Below are 21,967 nucleotides of genomic sequence, written 5' to 3' on the forward strand. Positions count from 1 at the left end.
TACAACAATCTGGCAGTTTCTTAAAAGTTAAATGTACACATACCATGTAACCCAGTAATTTCACTCCTAGGTATGTAACTAAAACATTAAAATGTAAAACTGACAATAAAATAGAAAGAGAATAATCCCCCAAAATCAGAGAAAAAAATACTGAAATAAATGAACGCAACTATAAAACACATTGAGGGTATAACCACACAAATGTTTTCAAAACTGTACTTTGATCACATCTAGTATAATATATTCTAAGGATAAAAAGTACAAAGAAATAAAATGCTTTCAATAGCCTTAATGTCCTTAACAATATAGGTACTATTATTTTGAAATTACCTTAGGCATAGTATAATACAAAGAAGTAATTATGTTAATGTCATTGGAACCAAGAGTTTCAACACAAAAGAGATGTAAGTACAAACTTTATAATCTTAAATTTGAATTATTAGAGTTAACAATATGAACTCACATACCTCTATCTATTGAATATACCTAGAATCAGTGCCAAACTCAATAGCAATAAACATCCCAAGAACCTAGCCAGACTCTGCTCCCTAAATGTCATTCCCCATTAAAAAGAATCAAAGCTCATTATAGAAACATCTAACTCCAGCTCTAGGACAGAAATTTATAAGGTAAGCCTGGAAAATATTGGGACACAAAGCAAAGAAGTTTCCCTGCCAGCAACGATAATAAAATCATTTCAGAAAGACCAATTAGCCAATCTAAAGAATTCTCCACTGACCTAAAATGGGATAATCTGAACACCAAATGAAATAATGAATACAACTGATTGAAAACTGACACAAGAAAAAGAATCAAGGATTTATCTGCCTTTCATGTATAAATCATATAGTTCAGGGTAACCAAGTGGTTCCTGCAAGAAAGTTCTTATTTACAGAATTCCAGCTAATAAAAGTAAAAAGAATGATGGAATAAGAAAAGTCACCTTTTTGCAACCTCTAATGAAATAGTTCTGGGCAGTGATCATCAAAGGCTGTCAAATCCATTAGACAAAATTCATAGAGAACTTTATATGGAGGTATCAGTCACCCCGCACTGAAGCTACTCATCAATCAGTATCACAAAAAGTGTTACCAAGTCATGCAATTCAACGGAAAGTTCAAAGCGCCACCTATGGAGTTAACTTAAAAATGAAACTAATCAAGCCTCAGACTAACCAGTTTGCAGAAAACAGGAGTTAGAAAAACAAGTTAATAATACAAAAGAAGAAATCAGGCAACTCCGAAATGTGGTACATTCCACAGGACATATGCCCAGGTTTTTCCAACTAATCAATGAAATGAGAGGAAAAAAAGATAAGGAAAAATAAAAGAGATTTAAGAGACAAAACCAAAATATGCAATTGTAAAAAGACATCTTTGAGATCACCAGAGAAACTGAGCATTGACTAAATATTAAATAATATTAAGAAAATATTGTTAGAGCCCTGGCTGGTATAGCTCAGTGGATTGAGCGCAGGCCCGTGAACCAGAGGAATGTAGTTTGATTCCCCAGTCAGGGCACATGCTTGGGTTGCAGGCCAGTTCCCAGCAGGAGACACACGATATTGTGTGTCCCCAGCAGAGGCAACCATACATTGGTATTTCTCTCCCTTTCTCCTTCTCTTCCCCTCTAAAGATAAATAAAATCTTTAAAAAAGAAAAAAAAAATATTGTTAGTTGGTTAGGTTAGATACCAGTGAATATATTACTTTTAAAAAGGACATAATTAATCAGTTAGATATGCATACTGAGTTACTAATAGATAAAATGACACAATGTCTAAGATTTGCTTTTAAAGCAATCCAGTAAGAAAAGCAACAAAAAAAGTGGAAAAAACAGAGAAAACAAGAATGGCAAAGTGTTACAAACTTTTGAAGTTGGGTAATAATGGATAAGAGGCTCATTATATCATTTCCTTTATTTTTTTATATTTGATATTTTCCATAACAAAATGACAGTAGATAGAAAATAGATAGGGGGGAGGGTAAGAATAGTAGGGGAAATACAGAATCTAAAGAATTTGAGACACATGTCATGAATAAAATGGTGGGGGGGGGGGAAAAAAAAAAAAAAAAAAAAAAAAAAAAAAAAAAAAAAAGTATTATAAATAACATCAAAAAGGAGAAAGTCATATCCTATAGGGCTCTTTTTATGCCTTATGAAAGAAAATCACATAAGTGCCTTTTTGACACTAAAAAAAATGAAAATTACTATGTGAAAAGTAAAATACAATTAAATAATAAAAATAAATAATACTTACCTGACAACATTTCCCTTCGAATATATGTCTGAGAATATACTGCTGAGAGTAAATCAGTATTGTGCTAGAAGTCATTCTTCCAGAAAGGTAAAGTTTTTAAAACAAACTATTGTTGTTAGGGAGGGAGGGAGAAAAAGAGGGAGAGAAACCTGGATGTGCCAGAGATACAGTGATCGGTTGCCTCTCACATGCCCCCACTGGGCACCTGGCCCACAATCCAGGCACGTGCCTTGACTGGGAATCGAATCTACGACTTTCTAGTTTGCAGGACAGTGCTCAATCCTCTGAGCCACATCACCAGGGCCAGATTTTATATTAAAATATCAGAAAAGCATTTCAAACCAAAGAGGAACAAGAAACAGACAAAATGAATCAAGGTGTAACATGATATAAATATAAATCCACTGAAGTAAGTATTTATCTGATTTTTTTTGTTTGGGGACAATTAAAATCATCCTTCCCCTACAACTCTCACCTCCATCATTCACACCTAAACCATACACTACAATTTTAAGTATGACAAAGCCAAGGGTATGCAGGGATATGAAGAAATGGGAACTCTCATACATTGCTGGTAAAAGTATAAACTGGAGCAACTGCTCTGAAAAACAATCTGGTCACATCTAGTCAAGGTGAAGAAGCATATACTCTGTCTTCTTACACCCAAGACGAACTCTTTTTTCCATGTATGCACAAGGACATAAACAGGGATGTGTGCTGAAATCTTGTTTAACATGGCAAAAAAATAAGAAATAACCTAAATGTCCATCCATCCATAAAAGAATAAATCAACTTTGGCATATACTATATACAACAGTCAGACAACTATGACCAACATGGGTGAATTTACTCAAAAACAGAGTGAAAAGGTTACAGAAAGATATAGAGTATGATATATTATTTGTTTAAAGTGTAAAAACACAATACAATATATGTATTATAGTAAAGTATAAAAGACGAAACAATACACACCAGGTTCAGAAGTCATTACCTCTAGAGAGAAAGTGAAGGCACACATGGGGCCTTTACACATAAATGTGATCTTTTACTGTTAACAACAGAGAAAGGTCTGCACGACAAACAAAGCCTAAAAAGGTTTATCAGTTCAACCTAGTGTTATTTCTTTCACTTACAGGATACAATATCCTTAAGAAATTTCAGTCTCTATATTTATAATTAATTTGCATGAAAAGGAAAATTCCGTAAGAACTAGCCCAAAACAGTGACGTGAAGAAGAGAATTCAATGATGAGACACAATGTGCATGAGAAAAGATGATCATTGCCCCGATGAAAAACTACACATATTCTCAGAGTGGTTTATTTTCAGCCATTCTCTATGAAAGTCTTACCAACTGATCTCTATATTAAGGCTAGGTACTCAGAGGAACAAATGAATTTCCTAAGAAACACAACAAAATCAGGTTTAAATAATATTCAATGCCATTTTGAAGGGAGGATAATACAGTTTCAAATGAAAAGATATACAGGGAACTAAATAAAATTTATTATCTCCATATACACAAAATCTGCTTCTTTTGTGTTCTCTATTTTTTTAATGGAATCCATCTAGCTGTTGAAGCAGCCAGAAACTCCTATCAAGTCCATCATCAAATTCTACTATTCCATCTCCTAGGTAGCTTGATAACCCTCCCACTTCTCTCCATACCCACTAGCTACCACTGTCATCTCATATCTAAATTTTTACAACAGCTTCCTCCCCGATTTCTTTGTCCTTATCCCCAGGTCTCAGTCCAATCTCCATTCTGCGGCCAGAATATTTCTAAAAACTTCCCTCGTTAAAACTTTTCAGTGGCTTCTCCTTACATTCAGAATAGTAGAAATCCAACATGGCTTACGAATCCCTTCAAGAGATGGTTTTTGCTTACTTATGTAGCCTCATCTCTTACCCCATTGTCCCCAACTCATTCACTCATAACCTGAACAAACTACTTGTTAGATATCTGATATTAAATGCTCTCTCACCTCCTCTCTGGCCTTTATATATATTTCCTCTTGGATTAGAATACTTTTCTTATGTCCACTTTTCCTCTTTACTCCTTTTCTCCTGGGTAATTCTTGTCTATTATATCTCAATGTTTTGATTTTTTATTTTATTTTTCCATTATAGTTTGTATTCAATATTTTTGTATTAGTTTCAGGTTTACAGCACAGCAAACAGACATTCATATAGGTTACAAAATGTTCCCTCTGATAGTTCAAGTGTCCATCTGTTACCATAGATAACTATTACAGTATTAACTATAATCCCTATGCTTTACTTTACATCCCCATGACTAACTTGTAACTACCAATTAGTATTGATTAATTCTTTCACCCTTATTAACCCTGTCCCCCCAATACCTATGCCCTCTGGCCTTCATCAGTTTGTTCTCTGTATTTATAAGCCTGTTTTTATTTTGTTTGTTTATTTTATCATTTAGATTCCATATACAAGTGATATCATATGATACTTGTCTTTCTCTGTCTGGCTTATTTCACTCAGCATAATACCCTCTAAGTCCATCCATGCTGTCACAAATAGTAAGATTTCATTATTTTTTATGGCCAAGTAATATTCCATTATTTATATGTACGACAACTTTTTATCCATTCATCTACTGATAGACCATATCTCAATGTTTTTCATGTCACATCTTCCAGGAAGTCATTCTTTACACTTCTTATCAAGTCCAGAATTAGGTTTCCTTCTATGTGCTTCCTTCCACATATCCTCAATTATCCCCATTTAGGTATTCATCATACTGTCTCATAAGAATGTAGGCACCCTCAGGGCAAGACCAGTGTCAGTCTTATTCATTACTGCATCCCTGGTACCTAATACAATGCTTGGCACACATTAAATAACTAACATCTCTTAAATAAATTGATGTTTTAAACCAGAAGCCAATTTTTCAAAATAAAGTCATGATCAGAAGTGTTTAATGTATATTTTTAGTAGAAACAAAATAAAAATTGCAAATTTATACATTTCTAGAAGTCCAAGTAATGAAATTAGTCCAGCTTACTAGAAAGTGTATTTGACATTACATTATGATTAGTTTTCCACTTTATACTTCTCCCCAAAGGAATGGAGATGAGCAACAAAGCATATTAACAAATAACTCATCCTACTGTACTTTATTACTGAGAAAATCATTTTGGTATGAAGACAAAGGTAACATATCTCATTTTTTGAGTTGATAATGACAAGGAGATAGTAATGGCAATAAGCCACAGTCACAGAAAATGATAGAGATGACAAAAAGTAAATAATCACGTGAAGTTCAAAATGATTAATAAAATAAGGCTATAACAATAAAACAAGGACTTCCGCCAAGATGGAGGTTTAGCTGGATGTGCCTGCCTCCTCACACAACCAAGTTTAGGGACAACTAAATATTAGCATCAGAAAACACAACCAGAACACGGAAAACTGAACTTTTCGGAAGTCCGCTAACAACAAATTCTTCAGCCTGACCGGTAAGGGGCGAAACCGGCGTCGGGTGAGGACTCACAAAGGAGGGCTCGGACCGGGCGCGGAGTCCAGACGCGCGAATCCAGTTGCGCGGGTTCCAAACCCAGGATTGGACCTAGTGAGCCACCGAGCAGCCCACCGGGGGAGCGACACAGTGGGGAGGCGGTGGCACCGAGTTGACTGTGGTTGCCTGGTTGCGCGCGAGTGAGGGAGTGAGCGGTCGGAGGGCGCAGCAGCGGCGGCGGCGGCGTGCCATTTCCCGCTCTGACCACGCCCCCACATACAGCGTCACAACCCAGCGACCTAGGACTCCAAGGCGCCGCTTGTCCCACTTAAAGGTCCAGAACAGACCAAAAATGTCGCAGGCAGAACTCAAAGCCCCAGAGATAAATCTAAATGACGAAGAAATAGCAAAACTCTCAGACGCACAGTTTAAAACACTGGTCATCACCTTCCTCACAGATTTGGTGGATTACAGCCACAAATTAGAGAAACATATGGAGGCTAAATTAAGGGAAATGAATGGAATTCCACAGGAATCCCATAGAGATGAAAAGGAAACTGGGACTCAAATCAATGCAGTGGACCAGAAGAAAGCAAATAATGGACAAACAGAAAAGAGTCAAGGAGCAAGAATTCAAAGAAATGAGGAGAGTCTTAGGAACCTCCAGGACATCTTTAAACGCTCCAATATCCGAATTATAGGGGTACCAGAAGGGGGAAAGACACAACCACCAGTGGAAAAACTATTTGAACAAATAATAAAAGAAAATTTCCCCAATCTGGCAAAGGAAATAGACTTCCAAGAAATCCAAGAAGCCCAGAGAGTACCAAAAAAGTTGGACTCAAGAAGAAACACACCAAGGCATATCATAATTACATTAGCCAAAATTAAAATGAAGGAAAGAATCCTGGAAGCAGCAAGAGCTAAGGGGACAATCACCTACAAAGGAGTCCCCATCAGGCTGTCAGCAGATTTCTCAAAAGAGACCTTACAGGCAAGAAGGGGCTGGAAAGAAATATTCCAAGTCATGAAATCTAAAGACCTACAACCAAGATTGCTCTACCCAGCAAAACTTTCATTTAGAACGGAAGGACAGATAAGGTGCTTCTCAGATAAGACCAAATTCAAGGAGTTCATCATCACCAAGCCCTTATTATATGAAATGTTAAAGGGACTTATCTAAGAAAAAGAAGTTAAAGAAACATGAACAGTGAAAGGACAACAAACTCACAGTTATTAACAACCACACCTAAAACGAAAGCAAACTAAAAGGACAGCTAGAGCAGGAGTGGAAACATAGAAATGAAGATCTCAAGGAGGGTTAGCAACAGGGGAGTGGGAGGAGGAGATGGGGGGAGAAGGTACAGAAAACAAGTAGCATAGACAGTAGATAGAAAATAGATGGGGGGGGGCGAGAATAGTTTGGGAAATATAGAACCTAAAGGACTTGAGACACATGGACATAAACTAAAGGGGGGGTAATGGTGGGGTTGGGGGGCAGGGTGGAGGGGAATGGAGGGGGGAACAGAACAACTGTAACAGCATAATCAATTCAAAAAAATAAATAAATTTAATTTAAAAAAAACAATAAAACAAACTGTAAAACTTAAACGACACATTTTTAAACAAATATATCAAAGAGGAAATGACAGGGGAAATTAGGAAGTACTTCAAGACAAACGAAAATGAAAACTAAACATACCAAAACTTATGAGACAGAGTAAAAGCACTGTTAAGGGAGAAATTTATAATTATAAATGTTTATATTAAAAAACAAGAAAGATCTCAGATAGGCAACCTGTTTACAACTTAAATTAGAAAAAACAAGAGCACATTAAACCCAAAGCTGGCAAAAGAAAGGAAATATTAAAGCAAAGGTTAATTAAGTAGAGAAAAGAAAAACAACAGAAAATTAATGACACCAAAAGTTGGTTTTTTGAAAGTATCAACAAAATTGACAATCCTTTAGCTAAATCAATTAAGAAAAAAGGAAAAGATTCAAATTACTAAAATCAGAAATTATAGCATGGGCGTCAATACCAATTCTACAGAAATACAAAAGATTATATGGGAATACTAATAAAAAATTGTACACCAACAAACTCGATAATCTAGATAAAATGAACAAATTTTCTAGAAACACAAAACCTGCCAAGACTAAGGAAAAAATAGGAAGTCCAAACAGACCTATCACTAGCAAGGAGACTGAATCAGTAATCAAAAGTATCCTGACAAAGAAAAGCCCCGGACCTAATGATGGCTTCCTTAGAGAATTCTACAGAACATTTAAAAACCTAACATCAATCCTTTTCAAACTTTTTCAAAAAAAAAAATTGAACAGGAGAGAATATTTCCTATGTCATTCTCTGAAGCCAGCATTATTACCCTTATACCAAAACCAGGCAAAGACACAAGAAAACTACAGACCAGTTACCAGTTAGCCCTTATGAACACTGATGCAAAACATCCTCAACAAAATACTAGCCAACAGAATTCAGCAGCATATTAAAATGATTATACACTGTGACCAAGTGGAATTTATTCCTGGAGTGCAAGCATGTTTCAATATATGAAAATTGATTACTGTAGTATATTACATTGACAGAATAAAAGAAAAATACCACATGATCATCTCATTAAGTCAGAAAAAGCATTTGACAAAATTCAACACTCTTTCATGATTAAAAAAAAAAAGAGAAATAGAGAAAATTACCCTAACATAATAAAAGATGTATTTGAAAAAAACCACAGCAAACATACTCAATGGTGAAAGGCAAAGCTTTTCCTTTATATCAAGAAGGATGCCCACTTTCACTTCTATTTAACTTAGTGCTGGAAGTTCAAGCCAGAGCAATCACTGTATTTTTCAACTATAAGATGCACCTTTTTACCACATTTTTTGCTTCAAAAATTTCCCCCCTATTTTCTTCCTCTAAAACCATAGTGCATCTGGGGTCCCCACCATAAGACACACCTGTTTTAAAGGAGGAAAATAGGAAAAAATTTTTTGAGGCAAAAAAGTGTGTCTTATAGTCCGAAAAATACGGTAGGCCATGAAAAAAAAGCAGTAAAAGGTATCCAAATTTAAAAGGAAGAAGTACAATGATCTCTAGTTGTAGATGATACTATCTTAAATATGGAAAACCCTAAATATTCCACAAAAAACTGTTAGAGCTATTAAGTAAATTCAGGAAAATAATAGGATACAAAGTCAATACACAAAAATCAGATACATTTCTGATATGAACAACGTACGATCTGAATAGAAAATTACTAAAACAATCCTAGGAATAAAATACATAGGAATTAACCAAGGAAATGAAAGACCTGTACAATGAAAACTGTAAAACACTGGTGAAAGAAATTAAAGAAGAGAGCCCTGGGTGGTATGGGTCAGTGGGTTGGGTGTAGTCCCGCAAACTGAAGGTTAGGTCCCAGCTGGGGCACATGGGAGAGGCACCAATCCATGTTTCTCTCTCTCTCTTTCTTTCTTTCTCCCTTCCTTCCTTCCAAAAATAAAATTTAAAAATATTTTTTAAAAGAGAGATATTTCAAACTTTTAAAAAAGAGAGAGAGAAAAATTACCCTGGCTGGTGTGGCTCAGTGGATGGAGCACTGGCCTGTGAACCAAAGAGTAGCAGGGTTAGATTTCCAGTCAGGGCACATGCCTGGGTTGCAGGCCAGGTCCCCTGTAGGGGGAGCTCAAGAGGCAACCACACACCAATGTTTCTCTCTCTCTCCCTGCCCCCCCTCTAAAAATAAATAAAAATCTTAAAAAAGAAGAAATTAAAGAAGACATAAATAAATGAAAATACATCCCATGTCCATAGGATTGGAAAATTTACATTGTTAAGATGTCAATTACACGAGTATCGACTTCCGCCAAGATGGAGGCATAGGTGGATGTGCCGTGCCTTCTCACACAACCAAGTTTAGAGACAACTTAATATTAGCAACAGAAAACACAGCCAGAACACGGAAAACTGAACTTTTCAGAAGTCTGTTAACAACAAATTCTTCAGCCTGACCGGTAAGGGGCGAAACCAGCGGCTGGTGAAGCGGGGTTGCACAGGAAGACTCGGTCAGACGGACTCAGGCGCGCACGGAATCCAGACCCACGGAATCCAGGCGTGGGCGGTTGGACCGAGGCCTGGCGGTCCCCGCGGCAAGCAGCAGTGGAGGGTGCTGCCAGTACCCTGCTCTGACCCCACCTCCACATACAGCGTCATAACCCAGCGACTCTGAGTGGCCCGGCCCAGGTGAACCACCTGAGGCGCTGATCCTCACCCAGCTGTGAGAAACAGCAGAGGGGGTCGCCATTTCCCCGCTCTGACCACGCCCCCACATACAGCGTCACAACCCAGCGACCTGGGAGTCCAAGGCGCCGCTTCTCACACTTAAAGGGCGCGAACAGACCAAAAATGTCGCAAGATCTCAAAGCCCCAGAGCCCATAGATCTAAGTGATGAAGAAATAGCAAAACTCTCAGATGCACAGTTTAAAACACTAGTGATCAGGATCCTCACAGAACTGGTTGATTATAGCCACAAATTAGACAAATATATGAAGGCGAAACTAATTGAAATGAATGGAATTGCACAGGAAACCAATAGCAATGAAAAGGAAACTGGGACTCAAATCAATGGAGTGGACCAGAAGAAAGCAAATAATGGCCAAACAGAAAAGAGTCAAGAAGCAAGAATTCAAAGAAATGAAGAGAGGTTTAGGAACCTCCAGGACATCTTTAAACGCTCCAACATACAAATTATAGGGGTACCAGATGGGGGAAAGGGACAGCCACCAGTGGAAAACTTATTTGAACAAATAATAAAGGAGAACTTCCCCAATCTGGCAAAGGAAATAGACTTCCAGGAAATCCAGGAAGCTCAGAGAGTACCAAAGAAGTTGGACCCAAGAAGGAACACACCAAGGCACATCATCATTACATTAGCCAAAATTAAAATGAAGGAGAGAATCCTAGAAGCAGCAAGAGATAAGGGGACAGTCACCTACAAAGGAGTCCCCATCAGACTGTCAGCGGATTTCTCAAAAGAGACCTTACAGGCAAGAAGGGGCTGGAAAGAGAAGTATTCCAAGTCATGAAATCCAAAGACCTACAACAAAGATTGCTCTACCCAGCAAAGCTTTCATTTAGAATGGAAGGGCAGATAAGGTGCTTCTCAGATAAGATCAAATTCAAGGAGTTCATCATCACCAAGCCCTTATTATATGAAATGTTAAAGGGACTTATCTAAGAAAAAGAAGTTAAAGAAACATGAACAGTGAAAGGACAACAAACTCACAGTTATTAACAACCACACCTAAAACAAAAGCAAACTAAAAGGACAGCTAGATCAGGAGTGGAAACATAGAAATGAAGATCTTAAGGAGGGTTAGCAACAGGGGAGTGGGAGGAGGAGAAGGTACAGCAAATAAGTAGCATAGACAGTAGATAGAAAATAGAAGGGGGGGCAAGAATAGCATGGGAAATATAGAATCTAAAGGACTTGAGACACATGGTCATAAACTAAAGGGGGGGTAATGGTGGAGATGGGGGGGTAGGGTGGGGGGAATAAAAGGGGGAATAGAACTGTAACAGCATAATCAATAAAAAAATTTAAAAAAAAAGATGTCAATTACTACCTAAAGCAATCTAGATTCAATGTAATTCCCACCAAAATCCCAATGACATTTTTTACAATACTTAAAAAAAAAAAACCAAATCTTAAAACTCTCATGGAATCTCAAGGGATCCCAAAGAGTCAAAACAATCTTGAAAAAGGACAAAACTGAAGGTTTCATACCTCCTGATTTCAAAACTTACTACAAAGCTCCAAGTCATAAAAACAGTATGGTATTGGCATAAAGACAGACATAGATCAACCGAATAGAGCCCAGAAACAAACCCTCACACGCATGGTCAAATGATTTTTGACAAGGGTGCCAAGGCCACTTAATGGGGAAAGGACAGTCTTTTGAAGAAATGGGTGCTGGGAAAACTGTGTATCCACTTGCAAAAACGTGAATCTGAACCCTCACACAAACCATACGCAAAAAAAACTCAAAATGGACCTAGGACCTAAATGTAAGAATGTGAGACCTAAAAAAATAAAACTTCAAAGAGCCCTGACTGGTATAGCTCAGTAGATTGAACACTGGCCTGCAAACCAAAGGGGCACCAGTTCAACTCCCAGTCAGGGCACATGCCTGGGTTGCTGATCAGGTCCCAAGTTGGGAGGTGTGGGAGAGGCAACAAACTGATGTTTCTCTCCCTTTCTTTCTCCCTCCTTCCTTCTCTCTCTAAAAATAAATAAAATAAACTCTTAGAAGGAAACACTGGACAAAAGCTTCATGACACTGGATTAGACACTGATTTCTTATTGCACATGATCCTAAAGGCACAGGCAATAAAAGAAAAAATAAACAAATTGGACATTGAATTTTTTATAATTTTGTACATCAAAACACAACAGTATCAATAGAGTGAAAAGGCAACTCACAGAATGGGAGAAAATATTTTCAAATCATTAAATTCTAAGGGATTAATATCCAAAATATGTAAAGAACTCCTAAAATTCAGCAACAGAAAATAAACAAGCACTATAAAAAAAAGGACAAAGGATTTAAACATACATTTCTCCAAAGAAGGTATGCAGATGGCTGCTAAGCACACGAAAGTATGCTCAACATCACTGATAATTAGAGAAATGCAAAACTGTAACAAGATACCAACTCACATCTATTAGAATGCTTACTATCAAAAAAATAAAAATGAAAACAGCAAGTGTTGGCAAGGATGTTGAGACAATATGCACTGCTGGTGAGAATGTAAAATGCTATAGCTACTATGGAAAATAGTATGGTAGTTCCTCAAAAATATAAAAATAGAATTACCATATGATCCAGCAATTCCATTTCTACACATATACTCAAAGAACAGACGACAAGGTCTTGAAGAAATATTAGCACCCTCACATTCACAGCAGAATTATTCACAATAGACAAAATCTGGAAGCAACCCATGTGTGTCCGGTTGATGAGTGAATAGATAAGCAAAATGTGGTATAACATGTAATGGATTATTGTTCAACCTTAAGAAATAGGGAAATTCTGACACATGCTATAATACGGATGATCCTTGAGCACACTATGTGAAGTGAAATAAGACAATCACAGAAAGACAAATACTTTGTAATTCCACCTATGAGGTACTTGAATCATAGAGACAAAAAAGTAGAATGATGATTTCTAGGGGCTAGAGAAAGTACCTAGGAAATGGGACTTATTGTTTAATGGGTACAGAGTTTCTGTTTTATAAGATCAAAGGAGCTATGGAGATGGATGGTGATGGCTGTACAACAATGTGAACATACTTAGAGCCACTAAATGGTACATTTAAAATTGGTTAAAATAGTTAATTTTGTTACATGATTTTGTACAATAAAAATCTTTAAAGCAAATTATTATGAAATAATCAGCCATAACTTTAAAAAATGGGTTTTGCCTCACTTCCTGGCCTTTTGGCTAAGATCGAGTACAAAAAATGGGTTTTGCCAAAAACAGATTAGAAAGCAGGATGTTTATACTGCAGAACACTTAAAAAAGTCTGCACATATCCAACAGGTCTTGGTTTTTTAATTATTGAACACATTATCTTTGATTATCAATTCCCTTATAACTTTACATTAGGAAAACAAACACTGGATGTTCTAAATAAAAACATTTGGAAAAATGACTGTTTCTTTTTCTTACATGCTAAAATTGCCTACTTAAGGTTAGTCCTTATAATTATAAGCTTTCAAAGTAACAAGCTAGAAGCTTATCCCCAACTATTAAGTTCTTGAGAAATGGAGGGTTGTTTTGTCATCAAAGACTACAAAACAAAGTTAAAAATCTTAAAATAATGAAGTCTTTTTCACATTAACACTGTCCTACTGGACTGAACAGAGAAGCCAGGTGACAGGTGTTATACAGACTAAAAGAATTCTTACCTGGAAGATTACCCTTTGCAATGGTATCTGTATCCAAATTATAGGTGTCCTGGAGACGTAACAGGGCTTTGGCTGCCCCAACCTGATCTTCATCATTAGGAAAGTACTGTCTCTGAATTGTTAGGTTAGAGATAAAGCCTGGAAATAAGGAAATAAGGGAGGGGGGAGACTTAGAACCTCAGAGACTTCAAATTTCCAATATAGTGTTTACAAAGTTTCTTCAAAATTGATTTATTATAATTTTCTACCATACTATGTTCCACATGCTCAATGAGAAAAAATTAGATACACTGAATGAGACTTGACATACCTCTAACTCCTTCTATTATTCCAGACCTTTTCTAATGTTGCTTAATCTGAGATCACTGCATAAATTATGCCTATTTTAGTAGATACAAATAAATTATGTCTGTATGCATTAGTAGATAAACATCAACTAACATAATAATAGAGCTTTTAGTTATACAACATAGCCTCCACTAAGTTGAAAAATTAACAGATTTGAAAATGACATTCATTGGCAACCAATTATACTTTCAGGTAACAGATGGTATGTAAAATATATGCTCTTAAATTGTTATTTTCTTCCATGTGTCACACATTATATACATATATAAATAAAGTTTGGTGGAATTCCTTAAGGAGAAGAAGAGTTATTAATTATATATTTAAGATTATCAGCCCTGGCTGGTATGGCTCAATGGATTGAGCATTGGCCTAAGAACCAAAAGGTCATCAATTCGATTCCCAGTTAGGGCACATGCCTGGGCTGCAAGACAGGTCCCCAGTTGGGAGCATGTGCGAAGCAATCAGTTGATGTATCTCTCACACACTGATGTTTCTCTCCCTTTCTTTCTCCCTCCCTTTTCCTCTCTCTATAAATAAAAATAAATTTAAAGAAAAAACACCCCAGAAATAATTCAGTTATAATAGTTAACACTTGATGTTCTGGATCTGAATATATCCCCACTTTTGGCATTTCTATAGGTGGTAGCAATATTGCCTTACTTTTGGGGGCTCATTTTCTTACCATCTGACATATCCTTAAGGACTAGATTCTCCAACTCACTCCATTCAGTGTTCAGACGTTTCACTAACTTGAAGGCATTTACAGGGTGCCCAACAAATCCTTCGGGATCTTTTGTTGCTGTGCTAGTTAGCAGATCTAACTTCTCTGCCCATCTATACATGTAAGACATATAATTAGGAAAACACAATTTAGTAACGCACTAAAAAAAAAAAGTCTATATTGGAGGTTTCTGAGTTAAAACGGTATCTAAAAATTTTTTTTAAAACTAAAATCATAAAGGTTTTTAAAAAAGCAACATGTTCTTAAGGATAAAACCTAGCATGGCAGAATAAAAATACAGCTACAACACTTTTTTCTTTAGTGTTTTTCCCTCCCACATGGTTACAGTAAATGAAACCTATCTTAGTAAAAGTTGTAATTGGATCCCTCTAGTAATGGTGTAAATATTCATTCATGCACTGGTCCTTAAAGCCATATAACTGATTATTGCAAAGTATAAATTAGCCCAATCCAAATTCAGTTATATGTTCATTTAAATCAAACTTACACAAAATTTTACATTCATAACCCCCCCAAAAATGAGTACTTAGCTATTTATTAAACAAAAGATATAAATTCTCAGGTCAGGATTAACTATGAACCCAAGTCAATTAAAAACAAATTATCTGCCTGAGACCCAGAGGATCTCGGTTCGATTCCCAGTCAGGGCTCATGCCTGGGTTGCAGGCCAGTTCCCAGCAGGGGATGCACGAGAGGCAGCCATACATTGATGTTTCTCTCCCTCTCTCCTTCCCCTCTAAAGATAAATAAATAAAATCTAAAAAAAACAAAAACAAAAACAAATTATCCTTGGAGGAAAAACTATATCAATTAAATAATACTAACCATACTGTAATCTCTAAAATGGAACCATACCAGTGAAAGATAAATGGACTTGGGAAATTACTCCAGAAAGTGTTTTGATTAGGGAGGTTAGAGGACAGAAGATATTAACAACCATTTTTTAAATTTTTCAGTCAACAACCACATCCATTTATATTCTTATCCCAACCCATGTTCTTCCATGTGAACTCTTGGCCCAGGCCTAACTCTTGTTTTCTTTGCTCCTTTTTAGCCATTTCATCTAAGACTTTCATTTCCACTCAATGTTTTAGCTCTAGAAATAAAACAGGTGAAGTCAGAGTCATAATAAATAAACATTTTTTCTTACTTTTTTATTTGTTCTAATTTGTCTTCTTCTGCCTTAATATAGTCTTTCAGGGAAGTCACCAGGTCCTTCTCTATATAAATCAAGTCAGTCATCTGACCTTAAAGAAGAAGGAAAGATGATCAAATACCCATATTCATCAACACTAGTATTTTAGACTAATTTAAGAATAATCAAGAATGCTTCTTGCTCTGAAACAATTTAACTGGCATGAGAGAGCATATTTTTCTTCTTTTTCTTTAAACCGGATAAATAAAAACAAAGCCAAAATTTTTTCTACTGATGTGTTCCAATTCTAATTTTCAAGCTACCTAACTTGCAAGGATGGACTGTATTAGTAAATTGTCTTCTCATCTAAAAATATAACAACACTACTTTTCAAAGATCAATATTTCTTCTTGACCCCAACACCCCCCGCACCATTATTTATTTTTTTAGGCTAATTAAAATTAAATTTTTATGCCATAAGTAAAAACTACACTAACAGAAAGTATTACTCACAGCTGAAAATCAAATAATCCATATTTATTTATAATGGGAATGAAAAAACTCATCATTTTATATCCTGAAATTAGGTGTCATAAATACAATACTTGTGTTTTAATTAGCTCCACAATCACACAAGGGTAAAGCTGGGCAACAAAATGAAGGAAAATATCCCATTTAAGACCAATGAAGTACGCATATAGGAAAATATAAAAGGATACACATCAACCATGAGGAATATTTCTGGGGGTAAGAGGACATGCGGGTGTCTTACACTCTATATACTTCTGATTCTTTCCCCTTTTAAACAATATGCCATTTTTACAATACTTTATAGATTTCTTAAAATTATAATGTCGGAAAAAGTTGGGTTCACAATAGATTCTTAGAATGACTAAGTATATGCATTAAATTATTTGCTGGATGGAACCATTAATAGAGAATTTTCTTTTCTATGCTTTCCTAAATTTTCGTAAGTTTCTAATCTGTAAATGTTCTGCTTTTATAATCAGAAAAATATTTAAAGAAAAACAAGTTGAATTTTAAAATGAGAATGTCTTTTAGGATACAGTATATTTCTTTGTACTAGCTTAAAACACCAAAAAATAAAAAATTTTAAATGCAAAAACAATACAAACCAAAAAAGAGTTAAGACTTACCAATTGAAGTAAAAAAGCCTGGATGGGCCAAAGACTGGGGAAGTAGAATCCCTATGATTAAAATACACCGGATCATTTTGGAAGTCTTTATTTTACAGGTTCACACACCTACAAGAAAAATATGGTCATTACAAAAAAATTTTTAAAGGCAGAGTAGGAAAAGTTTCTAACTCATTTTTCTTACAAACAAAAGTGTAAGTCAGACCCCAAGGTAGAACTGCTGCTAATTCTTTTTGAAAAAAATATTTATGTTAATGTAGTAAGGATTTTTTTTTATTTATCTTTAGAGGGGAAGGGAAGAAGAGAGGGAGAGAAATATCAATGTATTGTTGCCTCTTGTGCGTTCCCTACTGGGAACTGGCCTGAAACCCAGGCATGTGCCCTGAATGGGAATTGAACCGCAATCCTTTGGTTCGCAGGCCGGCACTCAATCCACTGAGCTATACCAGCCAGGGTTGCTGCTAATTCTTGTGAATTGATTAATTTCTTAATAAGAGCCACTATTTTATTTTTCATATAATTATAGTACTAACTTGATATTTCATGTTAAAAAATACATGTTTATTATCACTTGATAATTTATGCTTACAATTCAACCTGAGTTTATTTTCTCCTTCATCACTAACTACTACAATTAGGGTAACTGGATAGGAGTACTGCTTTCATATAGCATGAAAAATAACTTTTCTGTGATCCAGAGCTAAACTATCAATTTCCCATAAAAATATACTGCTCTATTAAAGTAACCTAATTTAATATTACCAAAATACACTCTAAAATGTTAGAATGCGTTCTAAACAGAACAAAGTTTTCAGAGCTTTCTAATTAATCCTTTAATTTCCAACTTACTCCATCTTTTCCCTATATGGCTTTAAATTTTAAAATAAGTTCAATTCTTCTTCTAGCCAAGATGGAAGTGAAGGCAAACACACTGTGCCTCCTTGCACAACCAAAATAAAGACAACAGTTCAGAAACAAAGAAAAAAACAGTACTGACAGAAAATCGAACTATACAGAAATCTGACAACCAAGGAGTTAAAATAGACACATTCCTCCAGACGGGTAGGAAGAGCAGAGTCAGATGGACAGGGGTCACGGCAAAAAAAAAAAAAAAAGCAGTGGCTTGCGGACCCCAGGAGTGCAAGGCAGCAGCTGACAGACCCCAGCCACAAAAGATGGCGGCTGTCAGACCCTGGGCACAGGTTGGCAACAGGGAGACCCAGTGAGGCACATAAGGCTGCTGACTGACAGCGTGGTCACACATTCCCACTCAGATAAACCAGGTGAAACTGGGGAACGAGACAGACTGAGCAACCCAGGGTCCCAGTGCAGGGAAATAAAGCCTCAGAACAAGGATTGAAAACACCTGTGGGGGTTGAGGTGCTCGGAGAGACTTCCAGCCTCACAGAAGAGTTCACTGGAGAGACCCACAGAATCTTAGAACATACACAAGCCCACTCACCCAGGGAACCAGCACCAGAAGGGCCCAGTTTGCTTGGGGGAAGCAGCGAAGGGACTGAAATCCAACAGAGAGTGGAGTTAGCACCACTGTTCCCTCTCAGACCCCTTCCCCGCATACAACGTCACAACCCAGAGACTGGGTTGCCTCACCCTGGTGAAAACCTAAGGCTCCACCACTCATACGTAACAAGCGAGACCTGACAAAACAAAAAAAAAAAAAAAAAAAAAAGGCCCAAGAACAAATCAAAGCCCCAGAGCAAATACAACTAAGCAAAGAAGAGATAGCCAACCTATCAGATGCACAGTTCAAAACACTGGTAATCAGGATGTGCACAGAATTGGTTGAATTTGGTTGCAAATAACGCGAAAAAATGAAGGCTACACTAAGTAAAATAAAGGAAAATGTACAGGGAACCAACCAATAGTGATGGGAAGGAAACTGGAACTCAAATCAATGGAGTGAACCAGAAGGAAGAAAGAAACAACCAAACAGAAAAGAAGGAAGAAACAAGAATACAAAAAAAAAATGAGGAGAGGCTTAGGAACCTCCAGGACATCTTTAAATGTTCCAACATCTGAATTATAGGGGTACCAGAAGGGGAAGAGGAACAGCAACAAGTGGAAAACTTATATGAACAAATAATAAAGGAGAACTTCCTCAATCTGGCAAAGAAAATACACTTCCAGAAAGTCTAGGAAGCTCAGAGTCCCAAAGAAGTTGGACCCAAGGAAATACACACCAAGGCACATCACAATTACATTACCCAAGATTAAAATGAAGGAGATAATCCTAGAAGCAGCAAGAGCTAAGGGGACAGTCACCTACAAAGGAGTTTCCATCAGACTGTCAGCTGACTTCTCAAAATAGACCTTACAGGCAAGAAGGGGCTGGAAAGAAGTATTCCAAGTCATGAAAGGCAAGGATCTACAACTAAGATTGCTCTACCCAGCAAAGCTTTCATTTAGGATGGAAGGGCAGATAAAGTGCTCCTCAGATAAGGTTAAGTTAAAGGAGTTCATCATCACCAAGCCCTTATTTTATGAAATGTTAAAGGGAGTTAGCTAAGAAAAAGAAGATAAAAAGCATGTACAGTAAAATGACAGCAAACTCATAGTTATTAACAACCACACCTAAAACAAAAGCAAAAGCAAACTAAGCAAACAGCTAGAACAGGAACAGAACCACAAAAATGGAGATCATATGGAGGGTTAGCAACAGGGGAGGGGGAGGAAGAGAGAGTGGGGAAAGGTACAGAGAATAAGTAGCATAGATGGTAGGTAGAAAACAGGGGGAGGGCAAGAATAGTATGGGAAATGTAGAAACTAAAGAACTTATGACACATGAACATGAACTAAAGGGGGGAATGTGGGTGGGAGAGGGTATACAGGGTGGAAGAGAATGAAGAGGGTAAAATGGACAACTGTAATAGCATAATCAATAAAATATATTTTACAAAACACTCAGTAAAGTGGGAGTAGAGGGAGCATACTTTAACATAATAAAGGCAATTTCTAAATATTTCAAAAATAAAATAAACTTATTTGGGGGTTTGGGTGTAATGAAAATGTCTAAAACTGGCAACCAATGATGGAAAAACACTGTGACAGAACTAAAACCTCCTGCATTGTGGACATTAAATGGGTGATTTATACGGTGTATGAATTACACCTCAGCGAAGCTGTTATTTTTTAAAAGTTGTACAGAACCCAAGAAAGGAAAAACAGCCCTGTTGATTTAAGCTACTAATTTCTCTCAAAGGACTCAATGCAGAGTTTCTTTATCTTATCTACTGCGTTCTATGTAAAAAATCCCCAGCCTAGTACTTAGCTGTGGCTTTTTTTTGGAACCAGGCAGCAAAGTACTTCTTCAGTCTTTTTTCTTTGTCCCCAGTAGCAGCATTGTCTTTCTAGAATGTATCGTTCATGGCGGATGCAGATACCAATTAAGCAACAGATAGATTTTACCCTGCTTTCCCTAAATGCCCTATTGCCCTAATTGATTCTCTTCTTGTTCCTTCTCCATCACACGTAAGGACTTTTAACGGACTTTAAGTCGTTAAAAGTCCTTACAGGGGAGTAAGTTACCATTAAAGTGTCATTTGCCCAGTAACAAGCTACTGATTACTCGGCACGGGTCCTTTGTCTGACTTGCCACCCTATCCCTATTTTTGCAGGCACCTCTATCTGTTTCTTCCCAAGTGACTTCACCCAAACCAGCGGGTTCAAATTTACATTTGGAAAGCTCCCTACTGCAAAAACAAAACAAAACAAAACCCCACTTTCTTAATTTGAATCTCAATAAAAATCACCATAGAAACTGACATTCTGGAAGTACTTTGAAGTCTCCTCCTCAAGTTTGCTGCAAACTTCCAGATACTTCCAGAACCACACAGTAGTAAAGTACACTGCTCTCTTGGCTGCTTTACAGTAACTCTTTGGGAAAGCTTCTAGAATGTAGCAGATGCAGACACTTCCTCCCCTGGGCTCCTGCCAAAGCACAAGGCTCATTCAAAATCCTGGACTGCGTGAAACGTCTAGAATCTTCTTGCTTTAAATGGGTCTCTGCCATAATTTCCTTCATGAATAAATTGTTATTTCCAGAAAATACAAATGCTTTTACTGTACAAACAGCAGGCTAATCAGAAATATTGTCTGATGTTTAACTCTTATGAGAAAGTTTAGATTTGTCAAATGAGAAGTTGTTACTTTTTCATTGCTAAAATATATTCTGTCACTAAAGTTTTCTTGTCATCTTTCTTAAACCTCATAATGAATCAAGAACCATCAGCTTACAGAAATTACTAAAAAGCTTGAAAACTGCATTTTAAGAATGATAGTGCTTATATAAAAATTCAAAGTATTAATGATATGAAAAATATATGTACCTTTACCTTATCATGCTGCAAAATAAATGCTAGATAAAGAGTTATAATCAACAAATAAAAATAACAGCAAAAAAGCTGTTGGATCTCTCAAAGGAGAGAATTTCTAAACTTAAAAATGATAAAAACAACTTAATGAAAGCCAGATGGGATTTAAATACACAAAATAATTTAGGTTTATATGTTAAAAAAAACTATACAACTAACTGGGAAACTAAAGAAAATAAAGTTCATTTAAGGTACTCACACAAATCAGTAAGACATTAATAGGTAAGTGGATTAAGAATATAGAAAGTCACAAAAGAGGAACTACAAATAGATAACCATAAACAAAAAACCAACTCTGTAATCAAGGACACAAAAATCTGAAATAAGATAGCTACTTTCTGGTTATCAAATAAACAATTAAACTAATTTAACAAATCAACAATTAAAAATATTTAATAATGGTGCTATGTCAACAAATTTAAAATGAACATATCCTTTAACTTGTGAATTTAAACAACAAAAAAG

General features: G+C 36.4%; 1 protein-coding gene across 2 annotated transcripts in view; it reads right to left on the bottom strand.

Annotated features, from left to right (window-relative positions):
- The window catches only part of P4HA1 (prolyl 4-hydroxylase subunit alpha 1), a 94,112-nt gene that overhangs the window by 54,258 nt on the left and 17,887 nt on the right, over positions 1–21,967 (bottom strand). For both annotated transcript variants that reach the window (XM_037130658.2, XM_037130657.2), the window contains exons 2-5: positions 17,112–17,219; positions 15,970–16,066; positions 14,760–14,911; positions 13,730–13,867 (exon numbers count right to left, since the gene is read on the bottom strand). In XM_037130658.2, coding sequence (XP_036986553.1) covers positions 13,730–13,867; positions 14,760–14,911; positions 15,970–16,066; positions 17,112–17,187 — 463 coding nt within the window. In that variant the 5' untranslated portion in view covers positions 17,188–17,219. The remainder of the gene's footprint in view (positions 1–13,729; positions 13,868–14,759; positions 14,912–15,969; positions 16,067–17,111; positions 17,220–21,967) is intronic.

Source organism: Artibeus jamaicensis, unplaced genomic scaffold, assembly GCF_021234435.1.
Source record: "Artibeus jamaicensis isolate MK-2021 breed Jamaican fruit bat unplaced genomic scaffold, CSHL_Jam_final contig_332, whole genome shotgun sequence".
Lineage (NCBI taxonomy): Eukaryota > Metazoa > Chordata > Mammalia > Chiroptera > Phyllostomidae > Artibeus > Artibeus jamaicensis.